Below are 16,776 nucleotides of genomic sequence, written 5' to 3'. Positions count from 1 at the left end.
AAAAATATAACCTGTTCTTTCTGTACGGGACAGTAACATTGCGCATGCTCGGTACATCTTGCTTGGTAACTTGGATAATGGCCGCTAGGTAAGATGAGCGGATGGGCCGCGTCGTTTCAGCGTGAAGTGCTCACTCCGGGAGGACCGTTAACTCGGGCGGTGGCGAGTTAAAATGGTCGATATCCGACCCGTAAGGCATCCAGAAACAGTTGTACATTGTGCGAACATCGTCATTCAAACGTAAGTTCTTATTTTTTTTAAGAGAAATTTGTCTACGTGCCATAACTGGTTGCTAGCCGAGTGTCCCAGTCTGCTACATTTGGGCTTACTTGCTTAGGGGAGCAGGTTATGGTAATCCTCAAGCGTTATAAGCTAGAACATTTTATGTGAACATGTGCGAAGGCTGGCGCCTTAATTTGTAAGGTCAAAAGCAAGCTGATTCGTTCGGAGTGTTTTATTTCCCGCTGTGTTAAACATAAGCTAGGTTGTTGTTGTTAGTAGTTCCTCGGCTCGGTGACAGTGATGCTAGCTGAAAGCGTTAGCTTGATGCAGCTCATCACATAGCGCACGTACGCTGTCATAGCTCGCTATTTCTATCACTTTTACATCCACCAAACTGCGTGGAAACCGTAGGCATGCATTGTCATGTCTGTTATAAGTATTCATGGACGATACAGACCAGTATAGCAAGCAAAATATTGCCGTATTTGCGGCGTAATTGCGAGAATTTATTTCTGTCGAGACAGAGGGGTTACTAGAGTTCATGGCGTAGCACAGTCGTTGCAGCACTCACTCATCCATAACGTTTTCATTGCCGGTGCTTCAGTTAAACTAGTAAATGGTATGCAGCCATTAGACCAAATATACTACAATATACCCTACAGCTGTCAAAGGATTACAACGGATAAAAATTAATTGGTAGACGGCCTTGTTATATAAGTTCAGATTCTGCAAAGTGATGTCTGTCTGGGCAGTGATAGTCGTGGTAAATTTAAAGTTATGTAAGTTAACGGGATCCTGCTACGGGATGCTGGGATAAGAGATGGAAACACTGCTGTTGGCAACTCAAGAAGGAAAAGAAATGTAAGAGCTTTGTTTAAATGGAGTGGATTGAAACTTCGTCACGTTTCTTTTTTAAAAACTAGCACTCACAGTGAAATGTTCCTCTAAAACTTCACGCAGGTATTAAAGGGCACTTAAACGAAGGGTTTGTAAGCAGCTAATTTTTTTTTTCCAAGTGCAGTAGATATGTTGTTTGGAAAAGGCCAGGAAAAAAGAGGGCAACATGTTGCTCTGTGGAATTCACTTTTGTGAGGCTTTGAATTTCCTTAAGCTCCAGCGCTTTTGGGTGAGAGCCTGGTTAACAATTGCTGATTTGTTGGAGAGCCTCGAGTTTTTCAAACATGCTCAGATTGCCTTGGAGTAATTCATGATCACTGTGAGAGGTTTCATCACTTTGAGGTTAATACGTTAGAAATAATATATTGAGTTGCATTGATTACATTTGGTGTGTTTGCTTTGCATCATGCAGTAGTGGCAGTGACGGGATTTAGTAGGTGGGAGGAAACAAAACTGAAATGCAATCTTTAAACAAATCTTTTTGTTTTAATAACTTCAACATTTGTGTAAGAGATGTTTTATGCCATTTTTTAATAGCATTTCATAACTTTGAGGTCAGTCGTTGAAATGGTTGAAAACCTGTACATATTCAAGAATTTTCCTACATTGAACAACCTTTAGCACCCACCAAATCATCAGAAAATGTAGTCAAACTAATTTTAATCTGTTCTGTTAATGCAGGTGCCATTTACTCAAGCATATAAAACATTTTTGTTTATCAAATAAGTAGGGAAATCCAGAGATAGGGTAACTGACTGTATGCTAACTGATCATGCTTATATGACTAGTTGTCCACCAAAAGCCCATTTTAAGCCAGGATAACACTGATATTGGCTAGTGTATGTATAGAACCATAGATGCGAGTTAAAATGTTTTTTTTTTCTTTCTTTAATCCCATCCATTAGATTTTCCATCAGGATCTGTGTTGATATAATAAGTCAACATATTCTTTCTTTCTATATTTCATGTTTTGTAAACTGTTTTGACTTGTAGAAATTGTATTTTGTATGTGTTTATATCCGCCACCGCATTGCTCACCCCCAGATAGTGTTAATAAAGGTGTAAGTAAACTAGAGCTGGGCGATAGAATGATAACGATATGTATCGCGATATAACTTTTACTCGATAGAGAAATTAAGCTATCGCGATAGACCTCGCCGCTCTTGTCCTCTTTAAAAAAAAAAAAAAAAAAAGTCAGCCAATCCAAATTAAGTAGCGCAGAGCCGAACCAATCACAGCCGCAGCGTCACATCGCGTGACTTGTTACATACAGCACAAGTGCCAAGCCGCACGTGTGTTTGTTTGGGAAGCAGCCAGCGGGTAATGGAGCCAGCGCGTAATGGAGGAAATGAGTGTGCCGACTAGAAAAATCAACCGAGCGTGACCGAAGAGAAAACAGATGATGGTTCCAATGCCGGAGAGATTGTCGAACGGAAGAGCCAAAGAAGTTCCGTAGTGTGAAGGTATTTCGGCTATTTCAAGTCTGACAAAAAACAGAGTAGCGTGCACTGTAAATTGTGCCGAAAGCAAGTCTGGAAATACAATAAACTGGAGCATGCGTCACACTGTGCGCCACTTATTGTTTCGGTGAAATGAATTTCTACAATACTGTTAATTCTACTCTCTGCAGTGTTTAAATGCTTACATATACACACAGTTACTGTCCCTCCACACATACGACTCGGTTCTGCTTCTATGCCCCAGCTTTGTTTACTTTTTCCCACCGAGGCTTCTAGACTTCTGATTGGCCAACATTTCTGCACGGTTAGGAATCTAGCGCCACCTGCTGCTTTGGCATGTTCATAGCAGCGGTTTCCTTCATTTCTGCCTTTATGTGTGTACAGGATTATTTTTTAAAACGAAAACGGAAAATCTCCGTTTTCAAAAATACCCGTGTACGTGTGGACGTAGCCTCAGTCTCTGACTGGAAGCGCTAATTCGTCATTCGGCTTTTGTCAGACTAAAGTAACTGTTAAAACTGTTTGAAAAGCTAAGCTATACAACAAGGAGAGATTGAGAATTTCCTTTTAGTTCTCAGTTTATTTGATATTGACAAAAGTTAGTCAGTTTTGTCTGTTCTTCTGTAAAACAAACTAAGATTTATTTTTAGAATTAATATTTTGTTTCTAAGTGGAATTGACAATTTAGTCTGTTTCGTTTGTTCTATTTTGAAACTTAAACGCTTTAGCGGCTGCCTTTTGTGTAGTTTGCAATATTTGCCTTTATTTATCTGAAAAAGTCTCATGTTCCTTAAGTACATCTACCCTGTTGAACTTATTATGGGAAATAAATATTTAAATAAAAACAAGCTGCTGATTATTTCACATTTTACTTGTGAGCAACGGCACATTTAAATCTTACAAATATAGTTATTTGGCTTATATCGTGATAGATATCGTTATCGCCTGAAATGAAAAAAACATATCGTGATATGAAAAAATCTCATATCGCCCAGCTCTAAAGTAAACCAAGAAATTATTTTGGCAAAGAGAGAAGTGTAACCATTCTGTCAGCGCAACAGAACAGTATGTGGGCTTTTTTTTAAATGTGAACTGCAGATTTTGCAAGTATGCCTCTTATGCCATTTGTCAGACTTGACCCTTTGAGTTGCACCTGCATTAAAACATCTGAATGTGTTACCACATGCTGTACTTTCAGTTTCCCATGGTGGATTCTGTGCTGTTGGTGATTGTGTGGTAGCAAATAGAAAGGACTGGACAAATTTACATGTCTAGGTTGATTATTGACCCACAGATTTGACTATGCAAATTACAGTTGTGGGTGAAGCTGTTTTTAGCTGGGTCAAGCGTGCAATGTTTCTTTGGAATCTTGGTAATAATAACCTATTCAAGACTAGCTGTTGTTCCCAGGATCAAGTTTCCGGCATTCCTGTATGGGTGGATGACGGTAAACAAAGTGAATTGTGGCTGACAGTAGTGCTTTCTGCCTGAACCTATAAAAATACTGTTGGCAGCATTTTGAGAATTTCTTGTTGGTTATTATTGCAACAGCCTTCTTAAAATCATGTCAAAATTATCTGGTAGCTTCATCATTATTAGGATTTTTATGCGTGATATCTGTTTGTAGACTTATAATTGTATGTAATTATACATGTATATTGTATATTGAGGTAGGATCAAATGAGTTTACCTTTAAGTCTGTTTGTACCAACCCTTTCTTTGTCTCATTATTGTTTAAAGTGTATTTTGTTGTTATTTTAGTCATGTTCAAAATAAATCAATCATTCAGTGACAAAAAAAAAAAAGAGTTCTTATGTACACAGCATCACTCGATTGGCTTTAGTTAAGATGGTAAAAAAATGGTCAATGTTTCCCAGCTGTATGGCACTTAATGTTAGTACTGTGCTTGAATAAATAAGTACATATTTAGGCATGGGCAAAAGAAGTAGTGGGTTAAACTAATCTGCAATTTATTGATATAAATCAACAGTTAACTGTTGTTCCTGAGCTGTTATGACACCACAACCACTAACCGAAAGATGTGGCATATGGCAGCAACCATCTTGATCTCTGTGACAGGAAGTTGTAAACAAGCAAGGTAAAAAGTAAGACATGACACTAACCAGTGTGGTTCTGCAGTACTTTGATTTAGAAAATGAGGGGCTATATGTAGGTTTCAGGGTAAAGTGATAACTACTGGAAGTAGTGGGTAACCCTTTTTGGCATAGGTTTGTGTGTTGTGGATGGTGCCAATTCTTATATTCTGTTCTGACTAGTGAATTAGTTACCTTAGTTATTCTGTTATGCTGTTGTGGCAAAGGGGTTTCCTTCATTTAGAAAAAAATAAAATATGTCCACCAAAGATGTTTTGGGATTCTACCAAAGCAAAATACCAAGATAGCAAAATGGACTTTCTAGTTTCTGTTGTATTTGTTTATAAAGTAGCAAAAAACTTCCTTTAAGTAGTTCTTTGTCTCTGGACCCATTGTACTTCAGTCAATAGTCTCATTGAAAGTCCTGTTTGCATCAGGAAAAAAACAAAACACTGTCAGTATGCTAGCCTTTAGAGACTTTAAAATGATTTACGGTCATGTTACTAACTTATTATAAAAATTTGTGGTAATAATGTAACAATTGTTGAGTTTTACCTTTACGTTTAGACCACAAATGAATGAGACAGTTTTGTGATTGACCTCTTAAGTCTTTCGTCTTTTCTTCTGTCTTTTCTTCCTCTGTAGCTCACAGCTTTTCCTTTGACCTTTATAATAACTGAATTTATATTTTGTTGCCTTTGTTTTGGCTTTCATCTCTCTTTCTGTTTTCCTACTCTCACCTCCTATAACTGCTTCATATTAAGACTCCATCTTCCTTTTTTTATTTGCATTTTCTCTCTTTTGCTACAGACCACCCACTATTAACATCACGTCTTAGTGGTCAGTTCTGCCTTCGGATCAGAGCTTAAACTGAAACCATGGCAGTGAAGGACCGCGTAGAGGCTGTGCTCAATGTGGGTCTGCGTGTTCCCAGCATCATGCTGTTGGATGTCCTCTACCGCTGGGATGTCAGCTCCTTCTTCCAGAAGATCCAGCGCTCCAGCCTTTCCAATAACCCCCTTTTTCAGTACAAGTATCTGGCCCTCTACCTGCACTACGTAGGTCAGTGCCACCTTTCCTGTATTAAAACTTAAGAAAATGTTTGGTGTAACTGAGACACTTTGTTTAAATGCTTTGCAATGTCTGTACCACATTAAAGAGTTCCTCATTTGAAAACATCATGTGTACTTCCCTGTAGTCAGGTTACCATGACCTGCACTGAAACAGTATTATATGCCATGCATTACTGTTTTACCTCTGTTGGTTGAAAGTGCGTGATTTCTTTTTCCATTCAGAAGTGTCGACTCACGTTTGGTATTAGTCAGTAAGTCACGAGGCTCAGCTCTGTAGTGATTGAGAGGGATTATTTGACAGTGTGGCGATCGTGGCTCAAGAGTTGGCAGTTTGCCTTGTAATCGGAAGGTTGCCAGTTTGAGCCCCGGCTCGGACAGTCTCGGTCGTTGTGTCCTTGGGCAAGACACTTCACCCGTTGACTGCTGGTGGTGGTCAGAGGGCCCGGTGGCGCCAGTGTCCGGCAGCCTCGCCTCTGTCAGTGCGCCCCAGGGTGGCTGTGGCTACAATGTAGCTTGCCATCACCAGTGTGTGAATGAGTGGATGACTGGATGTGTAAAGCGCTTTGGGGTCCTTAGGGACTAGTAAAGCGCTATACAAATACAGGCCATTTACCATATCTGCTTTTAAGACACACTAGAAACTCAGAAAACCAGTACTCAAACACAAAGTTCTGAATTCAGTTTTGAAGGCATTACAAAATGTCTTTGCAGCACAAGTGGTTAGCCAGATACATTTACAGTAACACAGAAACACTGAAAGTAACATAAATGAAATAGCTAGGCCTCGTTCTATTTTTGTAATTTAACCTAGCTGAAATAAAGCTATTGTTGAGTTTTCTTTGTGTTTTGGCTGTGTGAGCTCTCAAACTTGGCTGCAGTTGGTTAATGAGCCAATAGGCTTGGTATGTGCTGATGAGCACTGTGGGTGGAAAGAAAGAAGGGAGAACAGGGCAGTAAAAATAAATATGGCTTTGCACTGAAGTGCTTTTAGACACAGTTTTAGGTAGTAGGCTATTGTATGGTAAGGCTTTCTGCAGTTTGTCAAAAATACCCCCCCCCCCCCCCCCCCCCCCCCCCCAAACTATGTCATAAACATCTGTCATACGCTTTATTTATGTGTTTTAAAACGCACTCTGGTCTGCAAACAGGAAGACGGATGCCTTTCAGAATGCATGACTTTCTTGTATTTCTTTTATATTTATGGCTACTTCACAGGTTACATCTTGAGCTTGGTGCTTCTGACTCTGCCTCGTCAGCACCTGGTTAAACTTTACCTGTATGTTCTTACGGCCCTGCTGCTGTTTGCTGGTCACCAAGTGTCAAGGTAAACATTCACAGAAACTTAAATCTACCAGAATAGCTAACAAGATGCCACTACTCCTCTTTTAAATACTGATGTGTGTATGTATGACAGTTTTCCTCTTGTTAATTCATGTGAAGGACTGGACATTGTGAGAATTTCCTCTGTATTGATTGTTTTCGTTTTTCTCTGTCAGGGATTATGTTCGCAGTGAACTGGATTCGGGTTATGAAGGCCCTGTCTACCTGGAACCTCTCTCCATGAACAGATTCACCACTGCACTCATAGGTATAATACTCATAGGTATAATTGTTCAACATTCATATTATTGAAGAATGTGAATGATGAGGTACCAATGTATTGCACATAGATACTAGTGGTGCAACGGATCAAAAATCTCGCGGTTTTAAGTCATGGATCAGAGCAATTTTCAGATCAGCAAAAAAGACAAAAATGTAACATTTACTTATTGAAGTATTTTTTTGCCTGTTGAAAATATTCAACTCAAGACTCATTCCAGGGCAGTACAGTCTTTGTATCTACCACTCAATTCAATTCAATTTTATTTATAAAGAGCCAAATCACAACAACAGTCGTCTCAAGGCGCTTTATATTGTAAGGTAGACCCTACAATAATACATATCGCTCATTATATCGCACTCTGCTGTGATATAATGAGCTGTTATGGTCACGTAGCTTTCCGTTGCCCTGGAGGTCCACCCATTTGTAGTAGTTAGGGCAACAGAAGATGCCTGGGACAGTTCAGCCATAACTTAAATCTTTTCCTGCTCATACATGCTTGGAATGATCTTGCCACTTAAGTGGACGCGAACAGGATATCATAGCGTGGCTCAAGCACGTTCATCATAGTTTAAACCCCTTGTTTTGCACAACGGAATACGGCCTCCCGTCTGCAGCTAAACACCCCAATAGCTTTTGTAATAGCTTTAGCCCGGTCGGACTGGGCAGCAAACTCCTCTGCTCCTCCACTTGGACCGCTAGCGCTGGCCATAACTATCGCTTGACAGACCCACCACGCGCACCATACACATACTTTTTCTTTCTTCTTTTTCGAATCTTCGGATCACGTGCGTGCCAAACCGTGGAGTGGGATCAGTTCGGATTACGGATCAACCGCGATCCGTTGCACCACTAGTAGATACAGACCCGTAGACCCACTTGGGCAGCAGAAAGATATTTATTTATTTATTTATTTAAATTTGAACTGTTTCCTTCTTTTTAATGGCTGCACATACTGCTGTACAAAGTATAGGAACATTAATTTTATAAATTGGCACCTCGTAGCACTGCAGTACAACCAGTAGGACTAAAGCTCAGAATTCATATGCTCTAACCAAATGGCTAAACTGAATGGGCATAGTATTCAGAGCATATGATGAGTAGGATGCATCTTTTGCCATGGGTCTGTGTGAATTTCATCCAAAAGAAAACAGTCTTCATTTTGGGATTGTGTTTTTGGACCCTGCATGGGGCAGTAAGTTGAGATTATTCATTGAATTTGTGTAACCTGGGTCAGTAAACATTCATGGACTATAGTAGACTGTGCAAAGTTGCTAAGAAGATGCATACAGGTACTGGCAAAAGAAAAGCAGACACTTGAGTCTTTTCCTTAAGAAATGTTTGTGTAACAGGAATAAGCACACCTTGTTTTTGTCTTTTTAACAAAAAAAGTGGAAATAGAATACTTGGCTGCACATATGTACATATTTAGCATTGCTCTCATGTCCATGTGAGCACTTTCATTAATTATATAAATACCCAATGCTACAGCATCCACATTAATGGGATTATGAAGGAACCTAATTTGTACCAATTCCAGAATTAAGAAGTGCTCACATACGTATGTGCTTCAGTCTTCCTCTGGGTGGGAAAGCAAAAAGAACCTCCTGTAATTTTTCATTATGTCTGTTGCTGCTATGCTTAATTATGTAAAAATGTATCATTTTCTAAATAGAAAATGCTGTAGAGTCTGTGTTTTTAGGACCTAGTTTAAACTTACTAGAGAGTATAGATGGAGTCTCCTGTGCTATAAATAGACCGCAGAGTGCTGCTTTTACTGCGTAGTGAAAGCCTGAGAAAGCGAAAATAAGATGAGTACAGTGACAAAAATATGCTACTGTAAGGAGCAATGTGAGATTAAAGCTGCTTCTCTTCTCTTTTAAATGTTTGTTCCTTTTTGGTGTTTGACACATTTTCACCACTCTAGGAGAGCTATAAATATTCTGATAAATTTTCTTTTAATTGTCAGTTACACGAAAATGATAAATACCACATCACAAAAAACATTTTAAAATCAGAGTGATAATAGTGTCTTTAGTCATTTATTCAACTCTTTGTTTTATATATGTGTGTATGTGTGTCTTCTTTCAGGTCAGCTGGTGGTTTGTACACTTTGTTCCTGTGTGATGCAAACCAAGAGGATTTGGCTGTTCTCTGCTCACCTCCTCCCTCTAGTGGCTAGACTGTGTCTGGTCCCACTCGAGACCATCGTCTTCATCAATAAGTTCTCAATGATCTTCACGGGCCTGGAGGTCATTTACTTCCTGGCGTCTAACTTGCTGGTACCATATAACCTGGCCAAGACTGCCTACAGAGAGCTGGCTCAGGTATTTATTGTGGGCTGATGTTGCAAGCTTTTCAGTTTCTGTGACAGGATTTCAGTTCTGAGATATTTTTCTGTAGATGGTATCAAAGGTATTCTTTATTTCGGTCTTTTTCTGTCCTGCAGGTGGTAGAAGTGTACGGGCTTCTTGCTTTGGGAATGTCACTGTGGAACCAGCTGGTCCTTCCAGTTCTCTTCATGTGTTTTTGGCTCGTGCTGTTTGCTCTGCAGATATACTCCTACTTCAGCACAAGAGACCAGCCTACTTCCAGAGAGAGGCTGCTTTTCCTTTTTCTTACAAGGTAAGACTATAAATCAGGCTGCAAGACACTTTACATTTTACGTCACTGACCCTTTAGAAGGTGTGTTTATCTATTTATTGCCTTGTATCGTTGAAGGGGCAGGTAGTGTGTACAAAACATAAATCTAGTTTTGATGTACTGGAATTTATTTAGAAAATCTAATTATATAAAAGTATATAAATTATATAGCATCATATAAATTACAGAGACATTAGATTGCAAAGCAAGTCAGTCTGCAGAGTTTGAGTAAAGCAAGTTTTTAGATTTTGAGATAATTTTGCAGAAATGTGTCAAGAGGAAATTCTAAAAGATGTGTTGGATCCATTTGTCACAGTGCTAAATAACCCATGTTTTGCACTGGTGGACAGAATTAAGTTAAAGCAGACGACTGAGATACTCATCAGAACTTTAAGGACGCGATCTAAATATTTAAAATTGTTTAGAAAGTTGTTGTTTTTTTGTCATGTTCTTTAAGTAATTTGCTCCTCCTTTCTCCAGTATCGCAGAATGCTGTAGTACACCGTACTCTCTGCTGGGTCTGGTTTTCACAGTTTCTTTCATTGCGCTGGGCGTTCTCACACTGTGCAAGTTCTACCTGCAGGGCTACAGAGCCTTTATGAATGACAACACCATGCACAGGTCAGCAAGGTTTTTATTTTCTTGATGTCTTCTGGTATGTTTCTTTTAATTAGTTTAGTCTGTTTTAGCCTCTGTCCCAGTAACCATCATGACTGAAGGCAATATGTTTTCTGACTGTTTATCCCATTCGTGTGGAAACACATATATCTGGAACTATTCTTTAAGGATGTCTGCATTTCACACAACTGTCTAATAGGATAAAATAATTGACATTGTATACCCAAAAGTCAAGTCTGGATAAACGTGTATATGATCTCCAACTTGAGTGCAAAGCCAAGGCATATAATTGTGTGGTGTGTTAACTCTAATTTGTTTCCTCTCTGTGCAGGGGGATGACTGAAGGTATCACCTTGCTAATCCTTGCGGTCCAAACTGGCCTCATTGAGCTGCAGGTCATCCACAGAGCCTTCCTCCTCTCTATCATCCTCTTTATTGTTGTTGCTTCCATCCTGCAGTCCATGCTGGAGATAGCAGATCCTATAGTCCTAGCCCTGGGAGCATCTAGAGACAAGTAAGAGAATATACCAAAGACTTTTTTTATGTGTTTATTTTTAAGAAAACTCTGTGTCCCACTGTTTGTTTTATTTTGTACTGATCATAAACAACTATTAATAACTATGGGCAGTTAGTTAATTAGCACAGTATTCATTATCTATGGTCATCAGTACAACTCATGCTAACATCATAAATTAAGTAACACTACAGTGTACAGTCCTTCTTTCTTCATTCCTACCTAAACAGGCAGTTAGTCTTTTTGACATCAATAAATGTAATCTGACTCAATGTGTGTATACAAAGCCTGCTATCAACCTGGCTGCTTTCTCATATGCTTGTTTTGCTGCCTGTCCCGTAGGAGTTTGTGGAAGCACTTCCGTGCAGTTTCTCTCTGTCTCTTCCTGCTGATCTTTCCAGCGTACATGGCTTATATGATCTGCCAGTTCTTCCACATGGACTTCTGGCTTCTCATCATCATCTCCTCCTCAATCCTCACCTCTCTCCAGGTAACACACAACTGCATCGCAGTGTGCAAAAACATTAAATCAAATAGTTTAAACTTGCTCTACCCAAACAGTTGAGCCTAATACTAATTAAACATTTATATTTGCTTGTTTGTTTAATTCCATAATAACTCTGAAACACTGTACCACCAGGTCCTTGGCACTCTTTTGATCTATGTTCTCTTCATGGTGGAGGAGTTTCGTAAAGCTCCAGTGGAGAACATGGATGAAGTCATATATTGTGTAAATGGGACCTACAGATTGCTGGAGTTTCTGGTATGTCACACACACATACACCAACTCTTTGCTAAGTTCTGCCTTCTGACTGTAAACAGACACTGTCATCTAATGCATCAGCACGGTCTCTGCCTCACTGTCAGTGATTTGTTCCCTCGCCAGGTTGCGGTGTGCGTGGTGTGCTATGGTGTATCAGAGACTGTATTTGGCGAGTGGAGTGTGATGGGAAGCACCATCATCTTGGTCCACTCGTACTATAACGTCTGGCTCAGAGCCCAGCTGGGCTGGCAGAGCTTCCTGCTCAGGAGAGATGCTGTAAACAAGATAAAAAGCCTCCCCACAGCTAGCAATACACAGCTGCAGCAGTATAACGACATCTGTGCTATCTGCTTCCAGGTATGAACTGTTTTTATGTTTATCTAAAGAGGATGCATGAGAGAGTTAATCTGGGGCTTTAAAAGGTAGGCTAATGTGAAATTTGATTTGTTCCAGGACATGACCAGTGCTGTGATCACTCCGTGCAGTCATTTCTTCCACGCTGGCTGTCTGAAGAAATGGCTGTATGTCCAGGAAACGTGCCCTCTCTGTCATTCACAACTCAAGAGCCAATCACCAACTAATGGCGGAGCTACCCAAGAGACACCTGCAGCCAATCAGAACCCTGCAGGACAGGAAGAAGCCCCAGGCAACAAGCAGGAGGAGGACCACAGCACTCTACCGGAGGATAGGAAAGAGGAAGCGTCAGTAGAGCAGGAGGGAGATAATGAAACTACCACATCAGCTGGGGAAGCCTCCTCTTCCACCTCCCCCACTGGCATGCAGTCTGCTCCCCTGCACATCGTCAACCCTCCATTATCATCTTCCTCTTGTTCTTCTTCTCCTCTTGCAACTGATTCTGTGCCGCACCAGTCCCCTGCAGATCACCCTTCTGCATCTTCTTTCTCTACCTCTTGCACATCAGACACACCTGACGCTCCTGCATCTCACTGCCATTCTGTCTCCACCTTTCACCAACCAACGTCACAGGTACTGACCCAAGCAGAGGCGAACCCTGCTGAACCCGAATCCCTCCCTCAGCTAAAATCAGTCTCCCTTGTGGACAGCAAGGAAAACTCTACTGGTCCATCATCACAATCTAACCCACCAACTCCCCATTCAGTGGAACCTCCTCCTCGTCCTCCACCCCCTCCTCCATTCAACCCCTGAGCTCCATTTTAACACACACACAACATACATGCATGCATGCATATATAATCACACAATCTAAATAATCCCCTATTGTACTTGTCCAACTGTTTGCTGTTGGCTCTCCCATCATGTCCAACTCCTTCATATCCATATTATGTTTCAAAAGATCTTAAACAATCTCTAAACAGAAATTCATCACTCGGTATTTAAAAAAAAAAAAGAGAAGACAATGATTGCAGCTTTATAAAATGTTAGTACTTGGAGCAATGAAAGGTTTCCCATGATAGGTATAACCCATGCCAGCAGTGATTTCATCACAGGTGCAGTTGTTTTCCACATGTTCTTTCACAGGGATTCAAATTTAATACAAAAAACAGGATGCAGTAATCTCATCACAGAATGAATTGGGAGTTTTACACCATGTCCAGAAAATGTGAAAATCAGATTTCCATCCCGGCCTTTTTCTTCCCCCCCCCCCCCCCCTACAATCATGCTTTTACCCCTTACCTTTTGATGCCCGACATTTAGGGCAATGGTTGCTCCTGCCTTTGTTTGTACAGCTTGAACTTTCACTGCTGTACATTTCATAGTGTTTGGGTGCCACGATTTATCGAACAATTGATCAGACTATCGATTACTGATGGTTGCATTTTATACCGTGACAAAGTCTTAACATTTCATAACGTCTAGAAATTCTCCACATTTTTTGTTTTTCACTGCTGGGTGTCAGTAGTGTTGTGATTTAGTGAATACTGAGCGTTAGCAGACTGAATGTTGTTTATTGAGGTCGCCGCATGACCTAAAGCCTGGTGCTAAGCAGAGGACACATGGTATGGTCTAGCTGAGGGGTGCAGTGTGAACTTTTGGTTCACATTGAATAACTTACATGTGTCAAGCTTTTGCTTTTATACTACTTCAATATCTGATTCAGACTTGTTTGGCTGGTCCCAGCAAAAAAACAGTTCTATTCCTCATCGCCAAACTTTTGTATTACTGTTAAAGCAACTTTATTTTTAAGGTCATTTTTACATTACTGCTTTATTGGATACCACACGCTGCAAATGGACTAAGGGGAAGATGGAGAGACGAGGTATAAATTAGTCCACAGAGTTGATAAGGAGCTCGGATTTTGCCCTCATTAGCTCTATTTTATGGTTCTCACTCGCGCTTACCGTTGCAAGCTTAGCTCACTAACAGATCAACCAATCATTCACATTGTTGATCGCTGATGGCAGGAGCCAATCAGCTCCTTTCATCCAGTTACATTAGAGACCCTGTATTTTCCAAGACATTAGGGTTTTCCTGCTCGTCAGTCAGTTTACTCCATAAATTGTTGATACCAGCAAATTGAGCCATAGCTTCTTCTTTTTTTTTTTTTCTTTTTCACAAAAACACACTTTCTTTTGGCTACTGCATTTAGCAGATGAAGCATGGCGAGGAAGAAATATGCTTTGAAATGAGTGTGAAAGACTGAAAACTTGAGGATGGCAAGTCCTGATGCACGCTTATATGTAGACCTTGCTGCCGCTCTGACCACAGAATTTGTTCGTCCCCAATGTGCTATAACCTTGCTACCAATGTTTTTTGTTTTTTTTCTACCTTTTTTTTTCTTTTGGGGTTATATTTGCACTAATGTCATTTTTTACTAGCAATGCTCCAAAGCTGTTCTGTGGATGTCGGCAACCAAATACCCTCTGATGTCTGTGTATGAGGAAACGGCCCAATCTGTTTGTGTGTAATGTACATAAATGTTGCTCTGTACGGAATCTATATTAAACCAGAGGAGTGTTGATAGATAAATATATATATATACGTGTGTATATATATATATATGTAAGACGAGGGCTTGGTTTCTCCAAAGTTTCCTTTCTTTGTTTCTTCACGTGCCTGAGAGCAAAGAGAATTTTTTGGATAAGAAGCTGCTGGGAAATCAAGCCCTCTGATCTTTGAGACCAGCCAGTGTTGCTGCTTCTCCAGTCTATATGATGCATCTTTTAAGCTGGTGTGATCACTCTGGTGCCCTCTACTGTTAGGAGTGGGATCAGCATGGTGCAGACGGACAGGAGACGCATTAATTAGCGCTCAGCAGTATTACTTACTAGCACTATTATTAAAGGTCTTATTAGTATGAATGACCATATTCTTGACATTAGGAAGCGTGGGCTGCAGGGTTGAGAATGAATACACGATCAGTGTAGGATCAAACCTGACCAACGCTGTTTTGACTTTTTGTGTTTATTTTTTTAAAGAGATGAAATGTAGAGTTTGATGTATTTTGCACATGTTCTTCTGAAAGGTGAACCTAAGGACTTTTCTGTACACAACTTATTTTATTACCAACACCATTCCTTCAACGTTGATTTTTTTTTTTTTACTTAAATACAGCACTTGAAACGGTTATAATGAATTGAGCTGTTTAAAACACACTTGGTTTTCGCCATGACGCATTTCCACTGCGTCCTGCATTGAGATCACCTGTAAGATGAAATGTGACGTGACGCCCCACGAGGGCGATAACAGTCAGTGGCAGCTGTATGTGAATTTTGCATTTCAGTATTAAATAATGAATACGAGATGCTTGTCAGCTGTTGATTCCTCAAGTATTTGCTCGGTTATTACACCACGTTGGAGAAGTTGCAGTTTCTCTCTTCAGGCTACGAACTGTGGCTTCATTTTTTCATACTGTCTGGGACAGTTTGACATCAAATTATTAGCACATAATAAGCTAATAATTGTGCTCAATATTCATCTGATTAATATAAAGTATATGCAGACAGTGAAGCTTTAAAAAAAATGCAATCTTTAATGCATTATTTGCATCCTGTGATTTGTGTTTTTCTTTCTACATTTTTTTTCTGAATTGACTTAAAATACGCATCAGTGACTGTGGTAATGTGCCAACAAATGTCTTAGCCATCACTGGTGCTCCTTACACTGAGCAGGATTCATTTTACAGTTAAGCTCCTCTAAGGGGCCATAATGCCTTTTCAGATTGTAAAGTCACACATACATACAAGTACAATAAGTTAACCTGAATATCTTTTTTTTTTTTTCTTTTTTTTTTTTTTTAAATCTTTATTTTTTTAGTTGCTCCTAATTGGCTTGCTCTGCAATCATAATTTCAGGATGTATTTTGTCTACTTAACTAGTACTGCTGTTAGACTTTCATATTTGATGATCTTTACTGAATGTGACTAAAAACCCAGAGACAGAAAACCATTTTTGACCAGTGTGACAGCAAAGTTAGCCTTGCATCTGATATCCAGATGTTTCACTGTTTCCACTTTTCACGATTCTTTGTAAAAGAATGAGCAAATACAGAAATGGAATCTATAGCTGCCACGGAGTGAGAGCTCTGTAAAGACGTTTTACTGTATTTTCCGAATGCGTTCTTAAATCTGCTCTTCGATACTGTTGCCTCTGACTGACAGATGCGTAGAGATGAATTGTACTTGTGGGGCTGCTCTCCCCGACACTCCCTGCAGATTCTTGTTTAAGATGAATTGTTTTTGTCCATTGAGTTTATCCAAAAACAGCTTTAGGACCTGCTCTGTTTAATGTGGCTCTCAGTGCCATTTCTTTTCTGTTAAAATGCTTCATGTTGGTTTTTGGACTTTATGCCTGGCATTGCCTTGTTTATTTTACAAAAACTGAATGTCAAATAAAATGAACCATCCACTCTGAATGCTGTGACTGTTCTTACTAATACTTTGATGAAGTGTAAGGAAAATAACAAAATAAAGA

General features: G+C 39.9%; 1 protein-coding gene across 1 annotated transcript; it reads left to right on the top strand.

Annotated features, from left to right (window-relative positions):
* Positions 1-75: 75 nt before the first annotated feature.
* On the top strand, positions 76-15,605 carry LOC308387456 (RING finger protein 145-like). Its single transcript, XM_080867512.1, has 12 exons — positions 76-240; positions 5,483-5,734; positions 6,961-7,069; positions 7,242-7,333; positions 9,437-9,672; positions 9,795-9,970; positions 10,469-10,609; positions 10,938-11,120; positions 11,463-11,610; positions 11,761-11,883; positions 12,007-12,240; positions 12,337-15,605. The coding sequence occupies exons 2-12, from the start codon at positions 5,551-5,553 to the stop codon at positions 13,048-13,050; spliced, it is 2,340 nt and encodes a 779-aa protein (XP_080723638.1). The 5' UTR covers positions 76-240; positions 5,483-5,550; the 3' UTR covers positions 13,051-15,605.
* The last annotated feature ends 1,171 nt before the right edge of the window (positions 15,606-16,776 follow it).

The sequence above is a fragment of the Rhamphochromis sp. 'chilingali' genome (assembly GCF_963969265.1).
Source record: "Rhamphochromis sp. 'chilingali' genome assembly, chromosome: 19".
Taxonomy (NCBI): domain Eukaryota; kingdom Metazoa; phylum Chordata; class Actinopteri; order Cichliformes; family Cichlidae; genus Rhamphochromis; species Rhamphochromis sp. 'chilingali'.
The sequence above is the reverse complement of the archived record's forward strand: the minus strand, read 5'-3'. Positions and strand labels throughout refer to the sequence as shown.

Coding starts and splice junctions, on each gene's coding strand:
- LOC308387456 (XM_080867512.1), top strand. CDS start 5,551: ATGGCAGTGAAGGACCGCGTAGAGGCTGTGCTCAATGTGGGTCTGCGT. Junction 7,334..9,436: donor ATTCACCACTGCACTCATAG/GTATAATACTCA, acceptor GTCTTCTTTCAG/GTCAGCTGGTGGTTTGTACA. Junction 9,971..10,468: donor CTTTTCCTTTTTCTTACAAG/GTAAGACTATAA, acceptor TCCTTTCTCCAG/TATCGCAGAATGCTGTAGTA.